The sequence below is a fragment of the Trichechus manatus genome, unplaced genomic scaffold (genome assembly GCF_000243295.1).
Source record: "Trichechus manatus latirostris isolate Lorelei unplaced genomic scaffold, TriManLat1.0 scaffold00122, whole genome shotgun sequence".
Taxonomy (NCBI): domain Eukaryota; kingdom Metazoa; phylum Chordata; class Mammalia; order Sirenia; family Trichechidae; genus Trichechus; species Trichechus manatus.
This window is the reverse complement of record NW_004444058.1, coordinates 3,985,296-4,012,958: the sequence shown is the minus strand read 5'-3', so window position 1 is coordinate 4,012,958 and position 27,663 is coordinate 3,985,296. Positions and strand designations below refer to the sequence as shown.

Here is a 27,663-nt window from a genome sequence, read left to right as displayed (position 1 = left end):
GGCCCTTTTCTCCAGGAGAAGTCATGGCTTTTCTGAGGAGGGGATGGCAGAATGAGCTCTGAGGTGTGGTATAAAGGGGTTGGAAGATTCTAGACAGAGATGATGTGGATGTCTCACCAAGGAAGGCCAGACCAGGCTGCAGGTGTCTCTCTTTGTTTAAAGCCCATCCAGCCCTGCTCTGGGTGTCCCCACCCCCAGGACACACCCAGGGAGGGGCTCTGGTCTGACAAGAGCTAGGTGCTCAGGGAGACAGAGAGGGGGTGGGGCAGAGACAGAAAGAAACCCTGGGACTGAGGGATGTGGGGTGTTGCCAGCCAGGACTTCCTCCTGTGGTGGGTGAGGACAGAGGAATCTTCTGGAGGCAGGAAGAACTTCTTGGAGGAATGGGGCCCCCTTTCCTGGGGTGGGGTGGCTCTAGAAGAAGCACTGGGCTCAGGCGAGCACACAGGCTCAAGATGCCAGGGCGAAACCACTGCCCTGTGTGGTGTTGGGCATTCCTGGAATCGACATCATCTGTGTCACACACATGCTACCTCTGGTCAACGAGCCTCCCAAGGCACACAGGGTCACCACCACTCACGCCAGCCACATGCCCAGTGATGCACCGCCATCCCCAAATTTGGTTTCTGGTAACATGCCCTGGGGGGGGGTGTGTGGGGAGAGGATGGTGGCTAAGCCTTGTGTGACCTGGGGTTTCCATGTCCTCATCGTGGGACGCCAGCTCTGCAAGAGGTGGGGTGGCCACTCCCTTAGCCTGTCCCTGCCCTTGATCCTGTCTGGGGCTCTGGAGGACATCTGCCCCTGAAGGCAGGACTTTGTCCCTTTTGGTTCCTGCTGTGTCCCCAGCGCAGCACACTGTGGGCGCTCAGTGGATGTCTGACGCTGGGAAGACCTCCAAGGGGAAACTGAGGGGCTGTGAGGGAAAGGTCTCCAACGTCCCTGCACTGAGACCAGCGCGCCCCCTGGCGGCCGAGGGCAGAGCGACCCGACCGGGCCACCCTGCTCTCTGGGGAACTGACAAGAGTGTGCGAACCCCGGCCCGACGGGACCTAAACCCCCGCCCCTCAGCCACCAGCGTCCTTGACTTCGCTCCGTCTGGGGTACAGACTCTAGAGCCTCTGCAGTGACACTGAGGGCCCATGGTACGTGTGGTCCTCCTCCTGTGGAAACACCTGGAGAACCAACTCCCCGGCCCCGCCATCCCGTGAGGCCTCCTGCTCAGAGCTGGAGCGGGGTCAGAGGTGACAGGGTGCCGAGAGCCCCTGGTAGGGGCGGCGGGAGCGAGCGCGGAATGTTCTAGAACCCCGAGGCTGGCAGGGGAACGTGTACCCGGCGTTGACTTGGGAGGGTTCCTCTGCGCGCTGCCTGGGGGCTGGGAGAGGTTGGAGGAGGGGCAGTGGGTGGACTCGGCGGGGCCCACGGTGAGATGGGGGGCGTCAAGGACGACGACGCCCTAGGCCCCTCCCCGCTGGCCGCTCCTTCCCTGCCAGGCCGTCAGTGCCATAGGAATCTGCCAGGCCTTACTGCTCCCCAGGAACCCGCATACGGCTGCCTGCCCGAAGCTGACGTCCACGTGAGACTCTCTGGGACCCGGTGGGCAAGGCTGGCTCCGACCGCACACGGGGATTCATCGTCTGACCCCGACCACTCCAGCCGCCTTGGCCACGTGCACCCATGGATCCCTGTCCTTCCTCCCAGACGTGCATCTTCTCCGTCCTCTGCTCAGAATCACTGCGCTACTGCAGCCGTTCCCCCCACCCCGCCCCTACCTCCGCCTCAGGGCCTTCCCTGCAAGCTCGCCTGCAAGGGTCCACCCGTGCGTCCCCTCCCCCATACACCCCTCTCCCCCGCGTGTCCTTTTTCTCCCGCCTCCCTCCCCCAACATGTCCCTTCCCCCACGTTGCCCCTCCTCTCCCCTGTAGGTCCCTGCTCTCAACGTGTCCTCTTCCCCAAGCACCCTTCCCTGTGGCCCCTCCCACGTGTCCCTTTCCTCCTCCCTCCCCCAGTCGCATCGCCGCATCAGCTCTGAACTGTTCCCTGTTAGAAGACTCCCATTGCCCACCTGCCCACCGGGTCACGCGGGAGGGGGAAGGTACAAGCACAAAAACACGAAGCTCCTGCCAAGTTACTTTACTCTGGATAGACAGGAGACCCACAGGTGGGGCTGTGCTGTACGGTTACGCTTATGAACAGTGTTTTGTATCTAGTTCTCTTCCTGATTAAAAGCACCAGCTGAAGTTACAGGCTGCTAAAATCAAATACTACAAACCCATGAAAAGACATCACACCACACACGCTCATTATTAAAACTCTTAACGAAACTGAGAGACAAGGAGCCATCCATGCGGCGCAGCAGTTCCGGGTCCTCTGCCCGTTCCCTGGGAGGGAAGCAGACGGACCCTGGGAGCGCAAGAGAGGTCGAGCACGCGTTCACCACAAGGTGGCACCAAAGTCTGGTCAGCGTCCTGAAATTCACCGGCCGCTGCCCAGATGGACTCACAAAAAAAGTAGTAATCAAAAGATTTATGTAATCAAAGATGCTACTGTGAAGGAAGGTTCAAAGACTGTGCACACACACGCACAAGCACACACACAAACACACAAGTGCACACGTTAACATGCACACACAAGTGCACACATGCGCTCACAACGTGGTTTGGCTTCCACAGAGTGAAACATTAAATATCGGGTACTGGATTCTTACTGTAACTTACGGTTTTATCCTTAACTTCACATATACACAGAAAACAGGGTGGTCACTAAAAGCAAACACCAGGGCAGGTGTTAAGCTGTGAGGTTCTTATTCCAATTGCTCTAACACAAACATCGTATCAGCAGAGAAAGGCTTAATAAATATGCAGACGAACATGATGAACAACGTGATTGAGCAGATGCGGGGCTGAGAAGCCATGTAGCTGGGCCTGGCCAGGGGATGCAGGGGCCGGGGGCTCCCTCAAGGGGCTCCGTTCTGGTGGGACTGGGCAGAGGACAAGGCTTGGGAGGAAGACAGGCCAGGGGCTCCTGAGGCAACCCAAGGTGATGCAGGGACAGGGTCCCTGCGAGGCTAAGGCATGGCCAGGCCCCCAGACTGGAACACAGACTCAGGAAGTCCCCACATTCTTGGCACAGACGGATACTTGAAGTGGCAGCCTCACAGCACAGGTGTGCTGAGATCCCAGTCAGCAAGCCAGTCAGTGAGCCAGACTGCCCGCCTTGCGTGCTGGGGGTGCTGGGAACAGGATGCGGCTGCATAGCCTGGTTACCAATGCCTGCTGGGGTGCCTTCTGGACAACCAGACAGGGTGTATGGCTGGCCAGCTGTCTGAGGCCGGCAGAGTGCCTGTGACCAGCTCTGGGACACCCTGTGGGGCAGGGAAGTAGGGGGCGCCCTTCTTCTCAAGAGGGGACCACAGAGCTGCTGAGAGGAAAGGCCTCTCATTCCAGGCTGGAAGCCCTGCTCCAGCTCCGTGTCCCTAGCCCACACTTGCACACACATGCGCATACATACACACATCTAGACACATATATCCCCGAACACAAAGCTGATGGCATCTGGAAATGCGAGTCCTTAGAGGGCCGCTGGGCAGTGGCCATGGCCATCGGGTGGATGCAGAGAGGCTGGGACAAGCGTTGCAGTGGACATGCACTGTCCCCTCCATGAGTTGTCACTTTTTTCCCTCCAAATTTTCAATTTGAGCTGAAGCCATGGCTCTGGACACTGCCTGCATGAACTGTGAGGGCCCTGCGCCGTCAAAGTGGAGGTCACCACCTGTACAGAGGGCCATGCCCCACACCAGCTCTGCTTCCTGGTGGGCTGGATTCGACGTGATTCAACGTAGAGAAGGGGAATGTGTTCAGTGTCCACTACCAGGGTGGCTCCGACCTGATACACACACCACAGCCCCAGGGTGGGTGGTAAGCTTTCCACTGTCCTTCCAGCAAGGCGCATGGGGCCTGGCCCCAAACAGAAGACGGTGCCCACACCATGCCTGGAAAGAGCAACTCTGGGCCGGCAGGGTTACGTCAGGGCCATCCCAGGACCAGCCTCACAGGAGGCTGGCCAGGCTGGTGTTGGGTCCATTCTGGGCCTGGAACTGCACAGGGGGTGGGCCGTCCGTCCACTGCGGGGTGGGGGTGGGGGAAGGAGGCACATAAGTGAGGTCCGGCAGGCCCCACTCCCCACGCCCAGTCAGATGACCCGGGAACTCCCAGAGGCCCCCTCCCAGCCCCACCCATACCGTGATGAGGTTGTGCTCTGGGAGGCTGCAGGCCTCAATGTGGTCCTGGAGCAGCTGCTGCGAGAAGTTCTGGTGCATCTGGGCAGCCTCATGTGCATCCATGGCATTCCCACAGGCTTTGTTCAGGTCTGGGGGTAGGCACATCACACACACCCAGCTCGTCCCTCCCTGGGCACATCATCTCCTGGGCATGTCACCTCCCAGGCGCATCACCCTCCGCCCCGACACATCATCTCCTGAGCATGTCATACCCCTCCATGTCAACCCCTCCAGGCATGTCACCCCCTCCCCAGCACATCACCCTTGGACAGGTCATTCCCATGGGCTCTGCCTAGCACCAATGTACCCGGGGAGGGCCGGGAGGAGGGGCCACTGCCACACTCACCTCTGAGCAGGGCTGATGACCACAGCTGTACTGACATGTCAGGGATCTTGCTGGCCAGCTGCATGGCGGGCACTACCATGTTGTTACTCTCCTGTCAAACCATAGTGGTGAAGGGACTGAGTGGGCCAGAGGTGGCAGCAGCCTGGGACACACCCACTGAGCCCAGTGTGGGCTGTCTTCCTGCTGCTGCCAGCAAATTCCTATTCCTTTTTTAGAGCCCACCCCAAATGGCCCTTCTCTCTGAAGCACTCCCCAACCACTCAGGAAGCATAAGTCACTCGCACCCCATGCTCCCGCAGTGCCCCCTTCACAGCCCCCCTGAGCACCTGGGTGATTCCATGCCTCTGACACAGGCACTGGCGAGTCAGCTCTGGGCCCCAATCAGGAGGATGGCAGAAATGCAGATTCAGGGGTCCCGGGGCCAGCAGAGCTGGGAGGGGCAGAACCTGCACTTCCAACAAGCACCATGGGGGACTTGGAGGCTGCTTGCAGGTTCGATGAGGAAACAAAGGCAAGATGGGACTTTCTCACATCAGGGCTCCTTGGTGGGGCCACCCCCACGTGCAGCAACTCTCGGATGAGGCACCAAGAACCGTGGACCCGCTCCTGGCCTGGTGCCTCAGGGCCTCTTCGGAGTGGGGCAAGGTGCTTTGCCCTCCTGCTCCCAGCATCCCCCCACCTCTGCCATGAGGCCCTGCACAGGCTGCCCTTGGACCTCTGGACTGGGGAGGGGCTCTGTACTGCCTAGGTTGCCTGGTCAGGGACCACAAAGCTCTAATCCTCACCGCTGGCCCAGGGATGAGAGGTCCAGGGCGACACTTGGAGAAGCCCGCACACTGAAGCCCCATAGCTTGGGAACTCATCATGCAGAGACACAACCCTTCAAACCAACTTCTGTGCCCCAGCTTTGGGATAACCATGGCTTCGTGGGGAGGCACATCGTCACTAGAGACACAAAACCAACAACTTCATGTGTCCTCCCCTAGGCTGGCTCCTGGTTGTACAGCTTTTTAAAACACCACCAAGCCTCAGCATGCAGAGGAGAATGGGGAGAATGCTCCTCCCAGCTCCTTAGGCTCATGTAGGCCCAGGCTGTGGCACAGTGGCCCCGCTGTCTGGAAGCCAAAGGGAGGGGGAGTCCCAGGAAGGGACAAATGGTCCTCCCTGTGCTCAGGGACGTGTGCCCTGAGGGATCTGTCCCAGGAAACTTCGACAGGACATAACGCAACTTTCAAACTCCTGCTGCCATTAAGAGCGCTGATGACGCAGAAAGGAAGGACAGAACCACACGGCCACCAAACCCAGGACGGCACCCATCCTACACCTGCATGGGGACAGGCAGTGGGGTCTCCTCTGCTCTCTGAGTTTCTATAACACACATATGACACATAAGACATATGCTGCAATGCCTTCTTTAACAAACCCAAGGCCCATGAAGTAGAGGAATGACTAAGTAGGTGGCTACACACACTCCAACAGGGGACCTGGATATGGGACACCCAGAGATGTGATGGTTTAGGGGAGGGGAACCAGGGATGGCTCTGGTGTGAAGGTTTCGGAAAGCAGGGCTTCAAACCAGTTTGAACTGGTTCAGTCATTGCCGACGTAGGAAAACAGGAACAGACCTGAAGTTTTACAATTTGGCAGATTCGGCACAGTACCCAAAATAGGAAAAATAACAGTTGAAGCCCGAGAATGGAAGACTCAGAAGAGGCACAGTGAGCCCTTTCATAAGCCTGATGTGTGAATTTGGATTATTGGCAGCACTGTAGGAGAGCAACACACTTCAAAGTGGCATCATCAACTGCCCTCTTTTAAGTGGGGCAGCACTGCTTTGGATTGTGCTCAAAATCTGAGAGCAAGAGATTTGGTTGCTCACACACTACAGGGGAAGTCAGCACAACTGGACTAAACAAAAGCTAAGAAGTTTCCTGAATACAATCAAACACCTCAAGGGACAGAGTAGTAGGGGCGGGGGTCTGGGGACCATGGTTTCAGGGGACATCCAGGTCAACTGGCATAACAAAGTTTATTAAGAAATGTTCTGCATCCCACTTTGGTGAGGGGCATCTGGGGTCTTAAAAGCTAGCGAACGGCCATCTAAGATGCATCAGTTGGTCCCAATCCACCTGGAGCAAAGGAAGATGAAGAACACCAAAGACACAAGGAGAGTATTAGCCCAAGAGACAGAAAGGGGCACATAAATCAGAGACTTCATCAGCCTGAGACCAGAAGAACTAGATGGTGCCCGGCTACCACCAATGACCGCCCTGACAGGGAACACAAGAGAGAGTTCCTGATGGAGTAGGAGAAAAGTAGGGTACAGAACTCAAATTCTAGTACAAAGACCAGACTAAATGGTTTGACTGAGACTGGAGGGACCCCAGAAGACATGGCCCCCAGACTCTCTGTTAGCCCAAAACTAAAACCATTCCCGAGGCCAACTCTTCAAACAGATTAGACTGGACTATAGAACATAAAATGGTATTTGTGAAGAGTGTGCTTTTTAGCTCAAGTAGACACATGAGACTAAATGGGCAGCTCCTGTCCAGAAGCGAGATGAGAAGGCAAAGAGGGTCAGGAGCTGTTTGAATGGACTTGGGAAATCCGGGGTAGAAAGGAGGAGTGTGCTGTTACAGTACAGGGAGAGCAACCAGGGTCACATAACAATGTGTGTATAAATTTTTGTATAAGAGACTAACTTGAATTGTAAACTTTCACTTAAAGCACAACAACTTTTAAAAAAAAAAAAAAAGACAAATTTGGTTGCTATGCAACACATACCCTGCCCTTGTTCTTTAAAAGGAAGATTAAGTTCCCAGCAGGGCTTTGACCTGTAATTTTTCCTGTTCTGGCTATCTTTCTGGTTCACTGTAACTTTACAGCTGAGGGTGGGGGAATGGCATCCTGAGGCAGAGCAGAGACCTGAAAGTGAGATAGTTGGTCCTACCCATCATTGGCCTCTGATCAACAGAATGGGGGGAGGGCAGGGGGACAGGTGTACAGGTGTCAGGGTAGGATTCAAAACCAAGTTTGCTGGGGCCACAGGGTCCCAGCTACTCTGCATTTGGAGCCCTGCCTGTCCCTGCCCCCTGTAGGAAGGCAGGAATTGGGGGGGCTTTGGGGAGATTCCCTGAGGGAGCCTGTCATGGGGGGTTTGGGGGAGACCCTTGAGGGTGCACCATGGCTCAGCAGTCACTTACTCTGTGGTTCCCCAGCACATAGAAGATGTGGCCCAGCAGCACCAGGGAGCAGGCCGTCAGCCGGTTCAGGTCCTCTGCGTTGGACATCTTCAGAGTTTCCCGCAGGAACCGCCTATGCAAGGGGACAGGTGCTGAGCCTCCTCCAGGACCCCTTCCCAGCAGCCTTGAGGCCACAAGCCTCAGCAGGTGGGACAGGGCCCTGAGGCTAGGGGCAGCCTGGAGGGTGGGAAGGGGGATGGGGGGGAGGATGGACAACAGACACGTGGCACTCACTTGGCCTCATTGTAGCGCCCCTGGAAGAAAGAGAAGAGCCCACGTACGTAGAAGGCAGCCGCCCGGAGGCAGTGGGAGCTGGGGAGGAGGAAACAGAATGTCAGGCCTGTTCTATGGGGTGGGTGAGGGGGCTGCAGCCCACCGATGGTCCAGAAGGAGGGGGTGCCCTGGACACTCCGCCCCTAGAGCAAAGGGCAGGAGGCTGTGGTGTACCTGACAGGGAAGCTGTGGTCTGGGTTGATCCTCTCCAGCAGACTGTACAGCTAGGGGTGGAAAAGCCAGTCAGGGTGTGGAGATTCTGAACGTGGTGCATTCTGCCCAAGATCTGACAGATTTCCCAGTGGTGTGGAACCCAAGTGCTGTACCCGAAATGGAGTCATGCACCCAAAAGAGCAGAGGGGACCTGAGGCCTGTAGGCTGAGGTTCTATCTGGAGGGGACGAGGAGCCCGGGAGGCCGATGGGTGTTGTGACTGGTGCTTTGGGAGTCCTTTGGCTACTGCATGGGGGGCTGGGGGACGAACATGAAGAGGGGTCCACAAGGGGGCAGCCTCTATGGAGTAGATGCCTGGGTGGCAGACAGGAGACTGAGGCCCAGAAGAGAGGGCCACAGGTGATAGGAAGTCACATCTGGGTGCTCTGGAGGGGGGACCCCAGGGCTGGAGGGGGGACCCCCAGGGCTGAGGGTGGTGCAGGGCTGAAGGGGGAACTCTAGGGCTGGAGGATGGAGGGAGGGACCCCAGGACTGGAGAGTGGTGCAGAGTTGGAGGGGGGACCCTACGGGAGGAAGGGGACTCCAGGTTAAGAGAGGGCACAGGTTGTGGCCAGTGTTGGTGTAAAAACTTGTGTGAGCACATGCAGCCTGGGAGGGGGATCCTGGGTGTCTCCCCCTCCCCCAGGGCTGGCCATCATGGCCGTTGTCCAGCCTAGGCCCAGGGTGCTCCCTGCCCTGAGCACTGAGGCCCTGTGGCCTTGCCAACTCCCCAAAGCACAGCAGCAGCCCTGGGTGGACATGGCACTGTCTTCAGTGGGGCTCCTCCCACCTGGAGGCCGCCCTCACGCCCAATGCCTGGGCCTTGCTGAGCCTGCTACGCCGGGACAGCCTATACAGGAGGAGGTCGAGAGGCAGCAAACACGAAGCATGTCACCTACTACCTCTTGGTGCCTGTTTCCTTCCCGGATGTATACACTCGCCAGGTTGGTGACAATGAAGGCCCACAGCTCCTGGTGGTTGGTGAGCTGGAGAAAGACATGGCTAACAAGCATCTGTCCTTTGCAGACAAGCCTCCTGACGCACCACAACACAGTGTTAACTTCTCATCACAAAACCACCAGCTGTATTCAGAAAGTGAGAAGCCCAGAAACCAGCCGCCTGATTCCCCCATCAGGACAGGCTCCTCTGATGGTCCTGGCGGCTCTTCCCATGGCTGCACCACCTCCTGACAGGGCTGTGGAGGTGCTGCCCCTCACACCTGTCTGCGTGGCCTCAGGGAGCTGGCCTGGGCACCCTGGGGGTGCACACCACAGGGGATCTTGGTGGTGGGGGGGTGCGGTGTGATGAGAGCAGCTGCAGCCACTTGTGGGAGCAGACAAAAGAGGGCAGGGAACAGTCACGAGGCACCTGGGAGCCGCAGGCATGACCAGGGCGGACGGCACAAACCAGATACTGAAGGGCAAGGAATGGCCATGACTCAACCTAGGAGCTGAGGGCAGGGCAGGCATGGAGGGTACTGGTTCGGCTGAGGCAGGTGGTGCAGACCCATCGGGGGGAAGAGTGCAAAAGGAGGGGCCACGGAGGGACCCACACTGGCTGTGTAGCCTGCACCACAGGGCCTAAAGCCCCCAACCCTGGCCAGTGGTGGGGATGGCAGCACCTAGTCATACAGAGGACCATGGGTGAAGGGGCTCTGAGCTGTACAAGAGGCAGACATTCAGGCCTCTCTATGGGCCTAGCCACAACACTTGGTCCAGTGGTCAGAGCACACAGCGGATGGTGCCCCAGTGGTCCCAGCTCACTGTGGGTTGCAGTCTTGTGGCGGGAGGGAAACCCCCCTCCTCCAGCCAAATGAGGTGCCCTCACTGTCCCCAGGTTATGTGGCTGGTGTGGGGCTGGGCAGACCCAGTTGAGCCCCAGCTCTGGCCCTCACCACGGGATAGCTTTGGGCAAGTGTCCCGAGCCCACTTAGAAGACCCAGGCTTCCAGCTGAGCAGTGTCCCGCATTAGCCGGCAGGTGTAAGGGCTAAGCAGGCAGCCCTGGTGGAGCCTGGCCCGTCTGTGCGGTGGCCCTGGAGTCCCACCACACCTGCCTCCCTGGTCATGTCCTCTACCTCCACCCCCTTGAGTGCTGGGTGTCACCACCACCATGTCCAAGCCCCGTCTCAGAGGGAAAGAAGCACTTCGAGCCGTCCCTGGTACACACAGACCCAGCACGGGTCCCTCCAAGGAAAGCCCCAGGAGAACAGTGTGTTCCTGCCATGACCAGCATGAGGCCTGACCCACGAACATGCCATGCCTACCACTGCATGGCATGGATGACCCCAGCACTGTTACTGCTGTCCCCCGCGCCTGCCCCTTACCCGCAGGGCTGTGGTGAACTGGGCCTCCGCATTGTCCATGCAATTCACTGAGACGCAGTACAGGCCCTGGAAGCGGGGACTGCATGTTAGAACCCAACCATGGACATTCTAGATCTCGCCGGGGCAAGGTGGGTGGCTGCACTCACCAGCAGCGTGTGTAGCTGCGCTGCATGGTTAGAGAAGAGCCGCGGGGACTGCTGGCACAGCTGGCAGACCTGGGAGATCTGGTGGGGGGGAAGGGAAATGGCATCACATGAGCTGGCCTTCCCCATACCTGCCTGCTCAGGAAGGAGTGGGATGGAGGGTTGTCGTTAGGCGACCCCCACCCTGAGCATGCAAGTTCTGGGGATGCGGCCGTCCTTTAGTCGAAGTGCCCATGGAAGGGTGACCCAATTTCCTAGGTGATGCCCTAAGGCCCAGCTTATCCCTGCTGCCCCCAGGCCCACCTCCTGCAGAGCAGTGGCCTTGTGCCCCGTGACGAGCCGGCACATGATGATGTGCTCCAGCAGGATCACTTGGAAGGAGGACAGGATAGGGCTGCAGTCGAGCACTGGGAGGAGAGGAGGCGGGGCGGCACAAGATGAGTGTGGGGCAGGCGTAAGGGTGATAACGGGGACGGTATGGGGGCTGGTGGGCTTCCCACCAGCCTTGGACACCTCTGCCCCATATCCTGCCTGCAGACCCTGCCCACGTGGCTCTCCTGCCCCTATCCCACTCCCAACTCAGGCCCCCTGATGACCCTCACCAAGGAGGAATCACGTCCCCATTTCCAGAAAATGTGGGGTGCCTGGACGGTCCTCCCTCACTCTTGCCCAGCGCTCAGGACACAAGGTCTGAGATGGCTAAGGCTGCAGGCAGCAAGTGAGACCTTGGGAGGGACCGCAGCCCCTTGGTGTCTGCTGCTCGAGCCCAACAGCTGACTGACCAAGGGGTTTAGGTTTTCCTCCCACCAGTTCTTGGGCTCTGAGCATTTCCCCAAGTGCTCACAGGAGACTGGGGCACGGTGTCTACAGGGCCCCACGGTAGCATGGTTCCTCTGGCTCCACAGGATGGCGTTAGGCAGCTGTGGAGTCCGCAAGAGCCCCCAGCTCCCAGAGACCCTCGCCTTGGCCTGGACCCCGCCAATTTTACAACACCAGCAATAAAGAGCAAAAGCGACTGCTGCCTGCTCTAGAAATCCCACTTACCCACCAAGCAGGGATGCCCGGTGCCCCCTCAGATGCTGCCCCACTCAGCCCCCACAGGGACACGCAGCCAGGACACCTCCAGGGTGCAGTATGCTGCTGACTCACTCTTGAGCTTCTCAAGCTGCATGAGGGCCTTGTCTGTATATTTCTGTGCCTTCTCCAGGTAGCCAGCCTGCATGGAGTGCATCACGGTCACCTGTGACAAGAACAGGTGGCGTTACGGGGGCCTGCGCATCTGTGCCCGCAGGCTGGACGGCACTCACCAGGTAGACGAGCACGCACATGTGCTCCTTGGGCAGCCAGTGGAAGAGGTCGGCAGGGTTGCTGGGCAGGATCTCATCGTCATGCAGCGTGGAGATGGTTTGGATACACTGCTGCAGCTGCTTCAGGCACGGCTTCACACTCTTCACCTGGGCAAGGTGCAGGGCACACCTGAGCCGACAGCTGAGATACGTGCATCAAGACCAGCACACCTGAGCCCTACACCTGAACTGTACACCTGAACTGTGTACACCTGAACCTACACCTAAGCCTGCACCTACCTAATCCTGCACCTAAACCCCACACCTGAGCTGCTAGATGACTACCCCACTGAGCTCCCTGCCCAGCGCCTCTCAGGAGGAGCCCAGCCCTCACATGGTGCTCATCAGGTCTCTCTACCTTTCCTCCCTGGCTCCCCAATCCCTCTGCCCAGGAGCCCCCTACCCTGTTCTTTGCTGTGTCCTACCTCTTGCAGGAACCCCCAGCCCCAAGTGGGTCAGCCTCGCAGGAACGCATCTGCCTGCCCAGCCAGGCCATGGCATAACACAGAAGCATGGGAGAACCATCCCCACAGAGCCCATGCAGGCCTTGGCCAGGAGCTGGGGGTTGGCCTCAGGGGCAAGAAAAGGCCTCTCAGCCCAGACTCCTGCAGGTGACGCAGTTTGTGCAGACTAGACTCCTCATGAAAGGAGCCCTTGCCTGAGGCCCCACAGCCCACAGAACACTTGAGTCCCACACAGCACCCATGAGGGCACAGAACGTGGCCTCGAACCACGGGGGAAGGATGCATGTGGCTAGTCCACAGGCAGGCAGCCCCTCACGTGGTCTAAGTGCTAAGAATAAGCCTCTCACAACCACGCAGATGACGATGGCTTGGACTTTGACACACTGACCACACCAACCCCTGCCCTAGACCTGCAGTTGTCACCAGACAAACGAGGAAAAGGCAACAGAGAGAGCATGGCTGAGCATAGGGAAGCCCAGACGACAGACACATCTGTGACAAATAGGGTAGTCCAAGAGGGCGCAATGTGTGCCAAGGCCCCGGGGATGGACAGGGCAGCCAGTGGACACCAACGCTGAGGGCACTCTGTGGTGTCCGCTCCCCTACGAAGTAGCCCCCAGACCCAGCAGCAGCCTGACCCCATGCTCGGGGTAGCACACACCTGCCCAGCATCCAGGTAGTGGGTCACTTGCAGCACCAGGAAGAAGACCCGAAGTGACTCCTTCTGGATAGGGTTCCCCTGCCAGTTCTCGACGATCTGCCCACACAGCGTCAGCAGCGGGTGGACCTCCTGCAGCTTTCGCTCCATCAGCAGCAGCTAGGGGAATGTACATGTCCTGGGGCCCCATGTGGGGAGGGTGCTGTGCCACGGTACAGGTGGGGCTCAAAGAGGAGGAGCCACTGCCCAGATCATGGGCTTGGAGGGGCAAAACCAGACAGAACTGGGCCCGTGGGCTCCAAGCCCCATTCCTCCCCTGCACAACCACCCCCTAGAGCCTGAACCTCAACTCTGAACCCAGGCAGTAGGCAGGGACCTTGCCCTCACCTCCGTGGTGTCAGCCATGCCTGCAGCTGTGACCAGACTCACTTACCATCCCTTTGCTGAGCAGGAACAGCGCCCTGGAAGAGAGTGACAGGAAATCAGGCCCAGGGAGGACACAGCCTCCAGGACCACTGTGCCCCCAACACACACAGGAATCTAACATGGGTGAGAGCAGACCCCGCTTTTCACCAAGGAGGCTGGCACTGTCTATGGGACTCCTGAGTTTTGTGCTGTTTTGTCTTTATTCGCTTTCTTTGCACAGTTAGACCCTCCCTGTGGGCTCTAACCTCGCCTTGCCACAGCCCCCTGCGCCTCCCTTTCCTGCCTGTGACCAGCCCTGGTCTCACTCAGGGTCTTCCGGGAACTAAGGGATGACCCGTGAGGCTCCACCAGGCCAGCAGCCACCACACTGCCCACTATCTCTGTCCTCGTGGGAGGGGGGCAGGTTGGGGAGACGTCTGTTGTCCCTTTTAAACCTCCTTGCACTTTCCACGTAAGCACCCGCTGCTTCCATCAGCAACAGACACAATAACACAAAAGAACATCGAGAAAAGTTTGGGAAACAGTACAAGTAATGAGAGTGGGACCCAGTGGCGCTGCCTCCCCTGGCCATGCGGGTGCTTCAGTGCCTTCATGGGACTTGGGTAGTTGTGCTGCAGACAGGCCCCCCCGCATCCTGTCTACCCCAAACTCTGCCACCTTGCTGCGCTGACTGGTTGTGCTGGCCACCACGTGTCCCTGGGCAGATGGCTGCACCTCCCTGGCCCCTCGTCCTTCCAGGTCCACTACGCAAGGTGTTCTCCACATACATATACAGAGCAGTTCGCAGAGGACAATGATGTGCCCCCCTCAACTGCCTATGCCCCCTCACACCCGGCACATGCAGAGGTTCAGGGTTCAGGCTATCGAGGGCTGCTTGGGGAAGGATGCAGAGACCACGTTGTCCGCGTTCCACTGACAGGCCAGCTCCAGGGCGCTGCACTCAGAGCAGGAGGCCCATGGGCCCTGGGGCGGTCTCTGCCCCACCTTTACTTACACAGAGATCCTTTGTGGACAGACCCCCACCTAGGACCCCAGCGCACACAGAATAAAGGCAGCACTGCTTGAGCTGCCCACCTCAGAGGACTTTTCTATTTGAGAGAAAAAGAGGCAGGAGGCCCTCACGGAGCATGCACAGTTAACACCAGCCGGCTTCCAACCCGACCCTTCCCCTTTACCGGGGCCACTGGCTTCCAGTCTAAGCAGTTCTGTGCACAATAGGAACGTCCTCCCTCTTCCTCTTGCTCTGCGTGTGGAAGCCCTTTGGCATCCCCTGTGCAGTGCCCTGCACTGTGTCCCCTGAGATCATTTACAGACACTGGCGAAGCCACCAGGGCTGCACACCCCAGAACACTGCTCCCACTGTGGATACATCTACATGACAACGCAGGCAGCACAGCACACTGTTTGCGAGTCATTTAGTTACAGAGACGCTAGAAATGTGGCAGGTCCCAGCATGTGAAGCACACCAGCCACGCCTCACCATCAGAGCCCACGTCAAACTCGTCTACTCTAAGAACCTATGGGTGGAAGGCCTCGTGCAAAGTCCATCTGCATGCCTCTCATCTCACACTGAAATGCCTGTCTGTCTGTCTTCCAGGAGTGAGGAGGAAGAGTGGAGGGTGCATACCGTGTATACTCAGACCCCACCACGCGGGCGTACTCAGCCCCCACACCCAGTAGGTCGCAGGCCGACACCAGGTCCTTCTCCAGCGTGTGCAGTTGCTGAAAGGAGAGGACAGAGACCTTGGCTTTCAGGAGCTCTGCTTCACACAGAACACCTGACAGCCTCGAGGTGACCGCTGTCAGCAAGAAACTGCACCCCCTCCTGTGTCGAAGCAAACCCCCTCAGTGTAAGCTCTGAGCTGCATCAACCAAATGGTCTCCTCAGTGCTAACTGCTTTAGGCCCAGAACTCTTGCTCGCCTACAGTGTACATCACCACACCCAATGGCGCACAGGGCCAGTGGTACGTGCTTAAAGGCGTGCGCCCCTCGGGGTCGTTGTGGCAGCCGGTCATCCCCCGCAGCCAGAGGAGCAGCAGTACCCCAGGGGATCCTGGACCTACAACAAGGCTGAGGGTGGAGGGAGACCCATGCTTGCCTCCTGCAGTGGAGCAGAGATGCAGCCACGGTAGGGACCAGAGGTGGACAGGGTGGGCAGTGGTGTGGCCGAGCACTGAGCATCCCCTTGTATTCACCAACACCTCGGCCTTCAGCAGGCAGCCCACCCTGTGGCCCAGTGCTCCTCTTGCACTCGGCACAAAGGTGCGTGCGAGAATTGCGTGAGGTGGTGTAGGCACAGACCCAGGGCCCTGGGCATCACTAAGGCCAGGGCAGGCGTGGGATGTGGTGCAGGAATGGCCCTGGGAGTCCACTGGAACCCAGGGAGCCAGATCAACTGGGGCAAGGGGTCCCCTGGTGTGGGCATCCCAGCCCAGGGTCCACTAGCTGAGGTGACAGGCAGGTGTCAGGCCTGTCATGGAGGGCCAGCCAGTTTGGGGGCAGGAGCAGGGCCTGACAGTTTCTAGTAGGGGTGGCAGAGGAGTTGTAGGCCACCAGAAAAGGGTGCCCAAGGGAGACCATGGGGAGTGTGGCAGAGCCAAGACAGCCGATCCCTCACTTTGCGCACACGCCCTTCCTCCCTGGTCACGGGTCCCCTCTTAAGAAACCCGAGGCCCAGCACCTCGGAGTGCTAGCAGCTCCACGCGCAACTTGTGTATGGGGCTCTGGGAATCTCGGTCTCACTCAGGTGGGCCCTCAGTGCAGCTCTTAAAACACACAGCTCTGGAGAAGATGCCCATAGCGTAATGAGCCCAGGCCCCGTGGAGTGGCTGGGAGGGAGGGGAAGTGAAGACCTTGGCATCCATGGGGATCCCCGTCGCCCTTGAGCAGTCGCCTGAGTGCCACAGAGCTCTGGGCCCAAGGATGGAGGCTGAGGGCTCTCTCCTCAGGCCCAACACCAATGGTCCTGCCCCCCTGGTCCCCCTGTGCCCTGGTCCCTGTGCACCCTGGCCCCGGCACTCACGGCGAGCTGGAAGAGCAGGCGGCAGTGCCAGTATGGTGTCTGCTGCGAGATCTGGATCGCCTTCCTCAGGAGGGGCTTTGCTGCATCTACAGAATTCTGAAAGGAAAGACTGGAGTTTGGGGAGGAAACGACATGTAGCAGGCCAGCTGAGACCCCTCACACAGCTTCCAGTGCCTGGTGGCCGCCACTGCACGCCATCAGCAGCTCCTGGGCTGACAGATTACTTCATCAAAAAAGAGTGAGGTATGTTATTAGACTCGTCGGCTGGAAGGTTTTTGCATCACTCTTAAAATAACTTCACATCCAGCCTCACTGATTTCAGTTCAAAATCATGAATGGTCAAATCAGGTTGACAGTTCCCATTGTTCTCACTCTGCAACCACAAAGGTGCCGCCCAAGCCACCCTGTGTGTGTTCTTGTTTGAAGAAAGACAGGGCGACTTTCAGTTACAGCTGAAACCAGGAACCAAGTTGAGAGGGTACAGGAAGTAGCCTTTGGGCTGTGAACTTCAGCAGAGAGCTTCCCACACCCTGATGCAAGGTACCCTGAGGTCTTAAAACATTGGAGAGCTCTGGCTTGCTGCTGGGCCTTCCCTACCAGGGAACAGAGGTGCTTTGCTTCTGGCAACCTTAGCACATATTCTTACCTCCTGACAGTACAATTCAGACAAGAGACTCGCTGCTTCAAACTTGACATCCTCAAACTGAGGGACCTGTGAGGTCTGGTTAAGGAAACGCAAGCTGAACAGACGTTGGTATAAAGGGCACAGCGTGGGGTCCCTGTGAGGTGACCTGCACTGCTAGGTCCCTGAACTCAGAGTCTACACCTGCATCAGTGTCTGGGGCTTGCGAAAGCCGGAAGCTGAGCAAGCTGCCGGCAACACCACCGGCCTTGATGGGCAGCCTTGGGCAGGCTGGGATGCTCTGGCTGGCCCAGTGGGCAAGGCCAAACATGCAGTGCATTATCTGGTGGACCCAGGTGTACAACATGTTCTTGTACCCAACCAAGAAAAGGATACTTGCTGTGATATCAACCACTGAAAGAGAAATAGAAAAAGATTAGTTCTCAGCCATGCTGCCAGCGCCTGGCCTGGCTCCACTCTGAGGTGGACACACACTTTGCTGCCACCAGAGGCAACCAGGTGCTCTGTGGAGGCAAGGGCGCCAGCTCTGCCTATGAGGGCATGCCTCCTTCCTACTAAGGGGCTGGAATTGAAGCTACAGACAACCTGGGTGACACCTCAGGGAGTGAGGATGAGTGCTTGCCTCCCTGTCCACCAGGCACCCACCCCTTGCCTGCTGGAGCTCCCGCTTGAGCAAGGGGCCAGTAGAGACCCCCTCCCACCCTGAGACAGCTCCAGATGAGAAGGAGCTCGGGGGTGGTCTGGCCCAGTTCCTGCACTCTCATTCCCTAAGTGTGGGCTGCAACAGGGCAACAACCTGGTAGAGAAGACAGGCTTTCTCAGACCCGATACAAGCAACCAGTGACAGCCGGGAGAGTGTGCCAAGGGGGTCTGTTTGGGTCTGGGGGCCTGAGGAGAGGAGGGAGGAGTTGCTAGCAGGAGCAGCGTGGGCAGAGTCCTGAGGTAGGAAGAGCATCACAACGACAGGGAGCGTCACAGCCAGTGGGGGGTGGGGATGGCTGAGGCCTGCACTCCCCACGCCCTCTCTCTGGATGACCAGTGCTCCACCTGAAGGATGTATATCCCAGAGAAGGTCCTATGCGTGCACATGGCTTGCTGTGTGGGCAGTCAGGCCCCACACCTCACCCATCCTATGTCGGCCAATCCCTCACCTGACAGAGCCCTGGGCATAGCTGGAAGGTGGACACAGAGACAAAGGGAAGAACCGATTGCCCCAGCATCTGGGGGGAGCACAGATAAATGTGTGTGTGTGGGTGGGCTACCCAGGAAAACGGAGTAGCAAAGACATGGTGATAAAGACCCAACAGATGAGAGGCCTGTGTGCAGATGGGGAGGTTCTGGTGCTGGGGGGTGGGGCTGGGAGACCAACGGGTCTCACCATGGCTTACACCCCTGGCTATGAGTCAGAACCTCCCCAACACCACCCCTGGAGTCTGCCCAGCCCCCCTGGGTGAGGATAGGGCTCATTGAGAAGCTGACTTGAGGTTTGGGTCAGGAATGCACACAGGAGAGGAACCAGGGGCTGCATCCTGGAAGGGGCTGTGGCCAGAAAAGGGAGCTGGGGGGGCCTCCTTTGGGCAGACCAGTCCTGATGGGTATCCATTAGAGCACAAAGTACAGAGAGAGCCCAAGGCACATGAGAAAGCACCCTCTACACCAGAGCTGGCTTTAAGCAGCCCTGAGCACAGCATAGGGACAAGATGGGCTGTAAAAGACCCACCCACCCATGGCCGGCAGAGTCAGTCTTGGGGACACTGTAAGTCCGGCTGTGCTGCTGATGCCCAAGCCAGACCTAGCGACACCGTGGGTTTGGCTGTGCAGCTGATGCCATCCCCACAGAGATATGCGAAGAGGAGACAGAGGGGACTCTCATTTCAGGTCTGTGGCCAGTGGTGCGCCCCTGCCCAGCATGGAGCTGTGACAGCCATGATGGTGGGCTTCAGAGGACGCACACCGCCGTCTGCGGCCTCAGGAGCACAGCCATGCCCTCCTCCTTACGAAGCTTTGCCTGTGTCCGTGAGCTCTGTCCTATGAGGGCCGGCTGATTTCTCCTTATCGCAATAGCTTTGTGCTCCTCTTCCTTCTGAGGTTCTGAGAAATTAACATCTACTCAGTAGACATCAGCAGAGCCTGGCTTCCTCCTGACCCACGGACACTTCTTCTGAGCAAGTATGTCTCCTAACAGTCCCTTCACTTTCTCAAACGCAGTGGAAGAATCACCTCTCCCCGAGAAGGCAGAGGCCCTTTATGACCCCAGACAAGACTAGGAGTGACTCGTCCAAGTCTCAAGGCCCAACCTTCCAGAAGGCCTCATATGCTGGCACCAGGGAATGTGCAGTGCAGACCTGGGGCCATGGTACCTGGCTTGGTTATAGACCCCCTGTATAAGCTGAGCAGCTCTAAGCCTGGCTCCCCTCCCTGCCCAGATGCAGAGCTGAGGTCCCATGGCCTTCCAGCTGTGACGTCCACTGCCCACGCCTCTGACTGCACCTCTCCCATATGTGTCTCCCACTCTGAGCCCAGACGAGGGGGTCATTAGATAAAGCCCCAAGGTGTGATCCTCTGCCCTGGAACAGGTGCTCTGTGAACACCTGCCAGGTAAACAGGTTTACCTTCTATCACTGGGAAATGAGGGCTTCCACCTGCCTGAGGCTTCTCCCTTTGAAACACAAGCCCCTAAAGGTCACAGCTTCCTGACTGGGTGGCTAGTGCCGGTGACATCCTGAGCTGTCCGCAGCATTGTCCTGCAGTTCCAGGATGATCCTGGGTTAGCCCAAGCCCATCATCCCCCAAGACTGTTGGTCAGACACCTGCCAAGAGGCTTTGCATTGCTTCTTTGTAAGATTTTACGATAAAGTCACAAGTCAGAGAAACAATCTCTCCATCCCATTTCTCGGTTCAGAAAACGTATCCATCTTACAAGTGAGGGGCGTAAATAAGGGACATAGGACTCTGTCCCAGATTGCTGCCATTTCGTGTGGTTTTCACTTTGCAGCACGTGGCTTCCAGGGTGCGGCAGGAATGAGAACGACCCCAGAGGTCTCTGGGTCACCACAAGGCTCTCAGTGAGTGCACAGGTGACCACAGTCCCCTCAGGACTCTCAGGGTGTGACAGGTGACCCCAGTCCCCTCAGGGCATGCACAGATAACCCCAAACCTCTCGGAACTGTCAGGGCATGACAGGTGATCCTGTTCCCCTCAAGTCTTCCAAGGGTGCACAGAGGTGACCCTAATCCCCTCAGGGTGCTTAGGGTGCGCACAGGTGACCCTGGCCTCTCAGGGGGCGGGAGGGCCAGAGCAGCGCCCTCGTGCCTGTTGGGCTCAGGCTAAGCGTGTCTCAAAGCTGCTGGCACCTTGAAACCAAGGCGGCTTTTTTAAAAATCAGGTTTTTATTCCACAAAAATGCGTATAAAATAGTCACCGATCAAGACTTCCCTGGGTGGGCATGTAGCCTTGGGGGCACGAGCTCCAGGGGTCTGAGCCTGCCTGCCTCTCTCTGGGCATGCTGGTGGCTTCACGGTGTCCCCAATGGGCAGGAAGTGGGCCACCTCATAGGTGTGTAATGTGGCACGCTACACAGCAGGAAGGTCCTGGTGACACCATAGCAATTCTCAGGCTCAAACAGGGAAAATGGGACCCCAGGAAGGAGGGTGGAGGTTAAAAGGCCTCATGTGCCCAAGTCTGAGGGTTAGGACAGTGAGTGTGAGGAGATGGAACTGAAAGCAGGGGGAGGCAGGGTTACTGCCCCATGAAAACGCTCTGGCAATGGGGACGCCTTCAGGGACCCTGAAGAAGGACACTGCTCTGCCTCTGCTGGGTAAGGTGGCTAGGCTTAGGATTGGCTTCTTGGGCCTTAAGAAAGGAAAGGGGGGCATTAAACCACTCACTGTAAAATGCACCATAGACCCTCACACTAAATCTGAAAGGAGGACTAACAAGAGGCTGAGCAGCATGATTTGGAGTTGCTCTCTGTCATGGATTGAATTGTGTTCCCCCTAAAATGTGTGGATCAATTTGGCTGGGCCATGATTCCAAGTATTGTGTGGTTGTCCTCCATTTTGTGATTGTAATTTTATGCTGAAGAGGATTAGAATGGAACTGTAACACCTTCACTAAGGTCACATCCCTGATTCAATGTAAAGGAAGTTTCCCTGGGGTGTTGCCTGCACCACCTTTTATCTTGCAAGAGATAAAAGGAAAGGGAAGCAAGCAGAAAGTGGGGGACCTCATACCACCAAGAAAGCAGTGCCAGGAGCAGAGCGTGTCCTTTGGACCCGGGGTCCCCATGCGGAGAAGCTCCTAGTCCGGGGGGACACTGATGAGAAGGCCGACAGGGAGAGGAAACCTTCCCCTGGAGCTGACGTCCTGAATTTGGACTTGTAGCCTACTTTACTGTGAGAAAATAAATTTCTCTTTGTTAAAGCCATCCACTTGTGGTATTTCTGTTAGAGCACTACTGGATGCCTAAGACACTCTTTAAGTCAGGGAGTCCCTGGGTAGCACAAGCAGTTAAGCACTTGACTACTAGCTGGAAGGTCAGCAGTTCCAACTGGAGGCATTTTGGAAGAAGGGCCTGGTGATCTGCTTCTGAAAGGTCATAGCCTTAAAAACCCTACGGAGCACAGTTCTACCTCTACACGAGGTTGCCATGAGTTGGAAATGACTTGACGGCAGCTAATAGCAACAACAATTCTAAGTCAGGCCAGTAGAAGCAGCCTCACTCCAAACACAGAGAGGACAGAGGCAGCACTGACACGACAAACAGCTGTCTGGATCACAGAAGGCAGTGAACAGAGAATCCCAGAGAAGTAGCATTACTTCCTGGTGACTTTCAAATCAGGAAAATCTGAGGAGGAGAATGCACTTTCCAGGGCCAAGGGACAAAAGGAAATGAGATCAAGAGTAAGCGAATTAAAAGGAAACATATAAACACCTAAGCCCAAATGCGCCTAGTGTCTTTTTTTAATTTTTTTTTTTTTATTGTACTTTAGATGAAAGTTTACAGGAACAGTGCATAGTGTCTTGATTCCATAGCAGACATGCAAATGGCTGAGATGGCGTTGTCTACTTGAAAGACAGACATGAAAACAAGATAAATGCCCCCAAGACAAGGAGAACACATGATAAGGGAAGAACTAATTAAAAAAAAAAAAAAAAAAGGATACACTGACAAGCCTGCAAAGTGGCTTACAGACCCTCCAGCCAGGAGGTTTATGGGAGAAGCAGCCCCTCGTCATCATGAACTGTGGGTTCAAGAAGCCCCAGAACTGGAAGTCAGCACACCTGGACTAAACCAAAGCTAAGAAGTTTCCTGAATACAACCAAATACTTCGAGGGACAGAGTAGCAGGGGCCGGGGTCTGAGGACCATGGTTTCAGGAGACATCTAGGTCAACTGGCATAACAAAGTTTATTAAGAAAACATTCTGCATCCCATTTTGGTGAGTGGTGTCTGTGATCTCAAAAGCTAGCAAGCGGCCATCTAAGATGCATCAGTTAGTCCCAACCCACCCGGAGCAAAGGAGAATGAAGAACACCAAAGCCACAAGAAAAGTATTAGCCCAAGAGACAGAAAGGGGCACATAAACCAGACACTCCATCAGCCTGAGACCAGAAGAATTAGATGGTGCCCAGCTACCACCAATGACTACCCTGACAGGGAACGCAACAGAGTCCCTGATAGAGCAGGAGAAAAGTGGGGTGCAGAACTCAAATTCTAGTAAAAAGACCAGACTTAATGGTCTGACTGAGACTGGAGGGACCCCAGAAGACATGGCCCCTGGACTCTGTTAGCCCAGAACTGAAACCATTCCCGAAGCCAACTCTTCACATAGATTAGACTGGACTACAAGACATAAAACGATACTCGTGAAGAGTGTGCTTCTTAACTCAAGTAGATACATGACACTAAATGGGCTGCTCCTGTCTGGAGGCAAGATGACAAGGCAAAAAGGGACAGGGTCTGGTTGAATGGACATGGGAAATCCGGGGCAGAAAGGAGGAGTGTGCTGTTACATTATAGGAAAAACAACTAAGGTCACATAACAATGTATGTACAAATTTTTGTATGAGAAACTAACTTGAACTGTAAACTTTCACTTAAAGCACAATTGAAGAAAAAAGAAGCCACAGAACAGCTGGGTTCTGACAACACACCCAAGTAGCTATCCAAACAACAGTGGAGCTGGAAGGCTCTCAGATAAGCTTTCATGTGCACTGTAATGGCGCACGAATGCTGAGGCGACCCAGGAACGATCCAGTGGTGGTGGTGGTGGGGGGGGGTCCTAGGGAACCCATGGCCATGACTCAGACAAAGAGAAACAAGTCCTGGCTGAGGGAACACTCAGCAGATAATTCTTTCTCCCTTCTTGCAAAGTCAGGAGGTGGGATGAAACAGATGGGTAGGGTGTTAAACGATCCTTCTCAGTAGCCTGTGACAGGCAAATGTGGTTGAAGAGGCTCTTACAGACACTGACTTAAGCAAATAAAAGGAAAAAAAAGACTAACCTGATATAAAAATATAATTACCAAGGAGATCAGGATCTCCCAGAAAGAAAGTAAAAGACTACAAAAACAACAGGATTCTGAATACAGTATTTAGTTCAGAAAGCAATCAAACGTTTTATATATAGTACTAATAAGTTACTACCACCCATCTGCTAGTTTGTTGTCCTGTGGTGGCTTGCATGTTGCTGTGATGCTGGAAGCTGTGCCACCAGTATTTCAAATACCAGCAGGGACAACCACAGTGGACAGGTTTCAACGGAGCTTCCAAACTAAGACAGACTAGGAAGAAAGGCCTGGAGATCTACTTGTGAAAATTAGCCTATGAAAACCATATGGAGCACAACGGAACACTGCCCAATATAGTGCTAGGAGATGAGCCCCCAGGTTGGAAGGCACTCGAAATACACAGTGCCTGCAACAATGAACTTGAGCATACCAAGGCTCATGAAGATGGTACATGACCGGGCAGTGTTTTGTTCTGTTGTGCATGGGATATCCATGAGTCGGAGCCAACTCAATGGCAACTAATAACAACAAGCAATGAGTTAGAGAAAATTAGTCCAGTGAAGAAGAGCAGGGGAATGGTCAAGGAAAAAACAGTCTCAAAATCCTCAAGAGTCGTTTACCTTTAAAAAAAAAAATTTTTTTTTAGGTTATTCTGTGCCAGCTCCTTGAAAAAAAATTGGAATCTCTTTGGTCATTTGCTCTTCAGATCTACAAACCAGCAAACCACTTCTGAAGGGAGGACATATGATTTTTTGTCCAGTGGCTCTGAGAAAGGAAAGGGAAAGAGCTGATAGTGGCCTGATTTGGGGGAAATGCTCCATTGATAAAGAATAAAGCCCGTGTTGTAAGACAAAGGGGTCACTAAGTGGTTGAAGGAAGAAAACCGCCTGGAGGAGAATGTCACCTTAGCTGGAATCCAGACAAATTTCCAGTGGGGAAGAACTGGGAACGTGACATCCAAGCATAAAGTCAGCGTGAGGTGTGAAGAGGAGTGTGGCTTGTGAGGATGCACGAGATTCAGGGTTCAGCAGAACCAAGGAAGGCACCTCACAGGGATAGGGCTTAAATTATGGGTACAAAGGCCAAGCGGCACAAAGGGAGCAACTGAGGCATGATTGCTTCTTCCAGACAGGGCTGGGGCATGAAATGGATGATTGTGACCAGGGCCGGAAACGGGCCAACCAGCACAAGGAGACACAAGATAGGAGCAGTGGAATTTGTTTTAACCTAGGAAGGTGGAGCATTCCGAACCAGCACATCCATTGAAGGGGCTGGCTGTGCACCGGGCAGTCACAACCTCTAGCCCCCACTCCTGAAGGCTGTCTCATCACAGCGCTGGGAGATCCCAACATGACGGGTGCTGTCACCCATTCTGCAGCGGGTGCCCTGCAGCCACCATCCACAGTAAATGTCCTGAGAAGCTCTCTGGTGTGCCGCTCATCCATTCAAGCCTCTACTCAAGTGTCACTCCCACAAATAGTGGATCCCTCAGCACCCTCGCCAAAAATAGCTCTCATGTCAGCTCCACTCTCTCACACTGGCCTGGTATTTTCATGGTTCTTACATCACTACCTCAGGAGTCACTGGGTGGTGCAAACGGTTAAGCACCCACCTCTAGCCAAAAGGTTGGCAGTTCAAACCCATCCAGAGGTGCTTCAGGAGAAAGGCCTGGCAATCTGCTTCTGAAAGATCATAGCCTTTGAAAACTCTATGGGGCATGATTCTACTCTGAAACACATGGGGTAGCCATGAGTCAGAGTCTACTCAATGACAACTAACACAGAAACCATTCTGATGGATGGCATGCAACCTGGAGACTTTAAGCCTAGGTTTGGGCCCAGTTGGGTTAATAACTCGCCGTGCAGCTTTGGGTGAATCACTTCACTTGTCTGGGCCAGCAAATTTCCTCATTCCTGAAACAAAGAAGTTGGGTCAGGTGGTGACTAAAGTGCCCTTCCAACCATCTCCTCCCAAAGGCAACGCACTGCCAGCAGTGGGTAAGCTGGGATTCACCCCAAATCAGTAAGGTTTTATGACCTGAGAGAATTCTAGTCACAAAGCCTCTCCTTCTCTAAGCAGACCAAAGCTGGGTAAGTGGGAGAGGCAACGAGAGACACAGGTCCAAGAGGAGTGAAGTCAAAAAGCTGATGGAAGGGCTGTCCAGAGTGACAGCTGCATTCCCACGTGCTTCAAAGCATGGAGATCCTACAAGTCAAGATGAAGATGAGCGCTGCCCAAGGTAGAGGATGGACTGTGGATGGAGAAAGAGAGAAAGGCAGGTGCTGCAAGTCTCCCGTCTGTAAGGCAGTAACATGGAGGGGTCCTGGATCCCAGCCCCCTAATTCCAAATCCTCATAGGATTGCAAAGGTCCCTGGGTGGCACAAATGGTTTGCACTCGACTACTAACCTAAAGGTTGGTGATCTGAATCCACCCAGCGGTGCCAAGAAAATCCCATGGAGCAGTTCTACTCTGTAACACATGGGGTCCCCATGAGTCGGGATTGACTCGGTGCAACGTGGTTTTTTTTTTTTTTTTTGGTTTTTATTATAAGACTGCAAGCTACCAGCTCCTAGACTTCTCTCCATCTCTGACATCCAGCAACACAGACGAGGGCACAAGACCCTCTAGACACCATGAGGAGCCAGACTTCCGAGTCCAGGAGGGCACGCCCTCCTGGGTCCAGACCCCAGATTCCCAGGGGATGGATGCCTGGACTGTCACCTCGGCCCCCTGCTTGACCTTCCCCAACCTCAATTCACTTCGGGGGGTAGCGTCCAGGCTGATGCTCCCGGGCTTAACCTCCAAGTCTGGAAGCTGCAGAACCCACGGGGGTGGGTCTATCGCCGCCAACGAGGGGATGGGGGTGGGTCCGCATGGGAGCCTGACGACGTGGGAACTCTTGGGAACCCTGTCGCTCCAGATAGGAGGCAACCCTTGGAGTAGTCTGAAAATACTTCGCGACCCCTGAGGAGGATCCGGGGAATAAGGCCGTCACCAGAGACGGGAAATGATGGGGTGGGGGGGAGACCCTCAGGCCCCCTGGGAGGCTGCCAGCGTCGGGGTCCAGCAGAGGCGGGTGGGGGTCGCGCGGCTTGTACAAGGGTCGCGCCCTATGGTCCCGGAGGGGCGGCTAGAAGCCCCCCGCCCACCCGGGGCGCGGCCCATCAGCCCAGCCCCCTTGCCCCGCCCTCGCAACCCGGCCCGCGCTCACCGCCTTCTCTAGATGGCTGCGCGCCTGCTCGCTGTTCTTGGTGTGGTGATAGAGCACGGAGCCGAGCTGCAGGTGCGTGCGGGCCTCGATGCGCTGCGGCGGCTTGAAGGGGAACACGGCCTGCAGACAGTGCACGCACAGGCGGATCTTGGGCGGGCTGGAGGTGCGGAAGTGCTCGGCGAAGCCCAAGAGCGCCAAGTACCACGACTCGGCCGCCTCGGCCTGCGCCGCCTGGGCCGCCGCCTGGGCTGCCGCCGCCGCCTGAGCCGCCATTTTGGCCTCCACAACAACAAGCGGCCGCCACAGGGAGGCGGAAGCAGGCCCGAAGGGCGGGGCCGGGAGGGCTCGCAGCTCTCGCGAGAGGCTGCCACGCAGATCATTTTAAGATAATGTTTGTATTTGGGATGGACACGGCTCCGGAGAGGTGTGAGAAAAGGTGACGCCCTCTGGTTAGCGGAACTGAGACCAGACATCGCCTGTAGACGTAGGCTATGGTCCTTGAGGGAAGACCCCGGGCATCCACGCAGCGGTGGGGCGGGGCTCACCGACGTGGACTACATCT

General features: G+C 56.2%; 1 protein-coding gene across 2 annotated transcripts; it reads right to left on the bottom strand.

Moving 5' to 3' along the window:
* Nucleotides 1-2,061: 2,061 nt before the first annotated feature.
* MAU2 (MAU2 sister chromatid cohesion factor) lies at nucleotides 2,062-27,376 on the bottom strand. 2 transcript variants are annotated; one of them, XM_004384363.2, is made up of 19 exons: nucleotides 27,102-27,374; nucleotides 17,752-17,769; nucleotides 17,380-17,445; nucleotides 16,734-16,829; nucleotides 15,338-15,432; nucleotides 13,718-13,745; nucleotides 13,288-13,443; nucleotides 12,124-12,270; nucleotides 11,966-12,056; nucleotides 11,120-11,223; nucleotides 10,820-10,897; nucleotides 10,674-10,739; nucleotides 9,249-9,335; nucleotides 8,312-8,361; nucleotides 8,099-8,176; nucleotides 7,826-7,937; nucleotides 4,623-4,713; nucleotides 4,238-4,365; nucleotides 2,062-4,120 (listed from the first exon to the last, which is right to left on the bottom strand). In XM_004384363.2, exons 1-19 carry the CDS (start codon nucleotides 27,372-27,374, stop codon nucleotides 4,046-4,048), a joined length of 1,839 nt encoding a protein of 612 aa, XP_004384420.1. In that variant the 3' UTR covers nucleotides 2,062-4,045. The 2 variants fall into 2 exon arrangements, with proteins under 2 accessions (XP_004384420.1, XP_023594507.1); XM_023738739.1 differs by having other exon boundaries at nucleotides 4,046-4,120; nucleotides 9,252-9,335; nucleotides 27,102-27,376.
* Between the last annotated feature and the right edge of the window lie 287 nt (nucleotides 27,377-27,663).

Bases quoted from the DNA above. Each gene is read 5' to 3' on its own strand.
- MAU2 (XM_004384363.2), bottom strand. From the start codon at position 27,374: ATGGCGGCTCAGGCGGCGGCGGCAGCCCAGGCGGCGGCCCAGGCGGCG. The intron at 15,433-16,733 runs GTGAGTGCCGGG...CTCTCCTTTCAG, and splicing joins GCCTGCTCTTCCAGCTCGCC to CAACTGCACACGCTGGAGAA. The intron at 4,714-7,825 runs GTAAGTGACTGC...ATGGTTTGACAG, and splicing joins ATGTGCTGGGGAACCACAGA to GAGAGTAACAACATGGTAGT.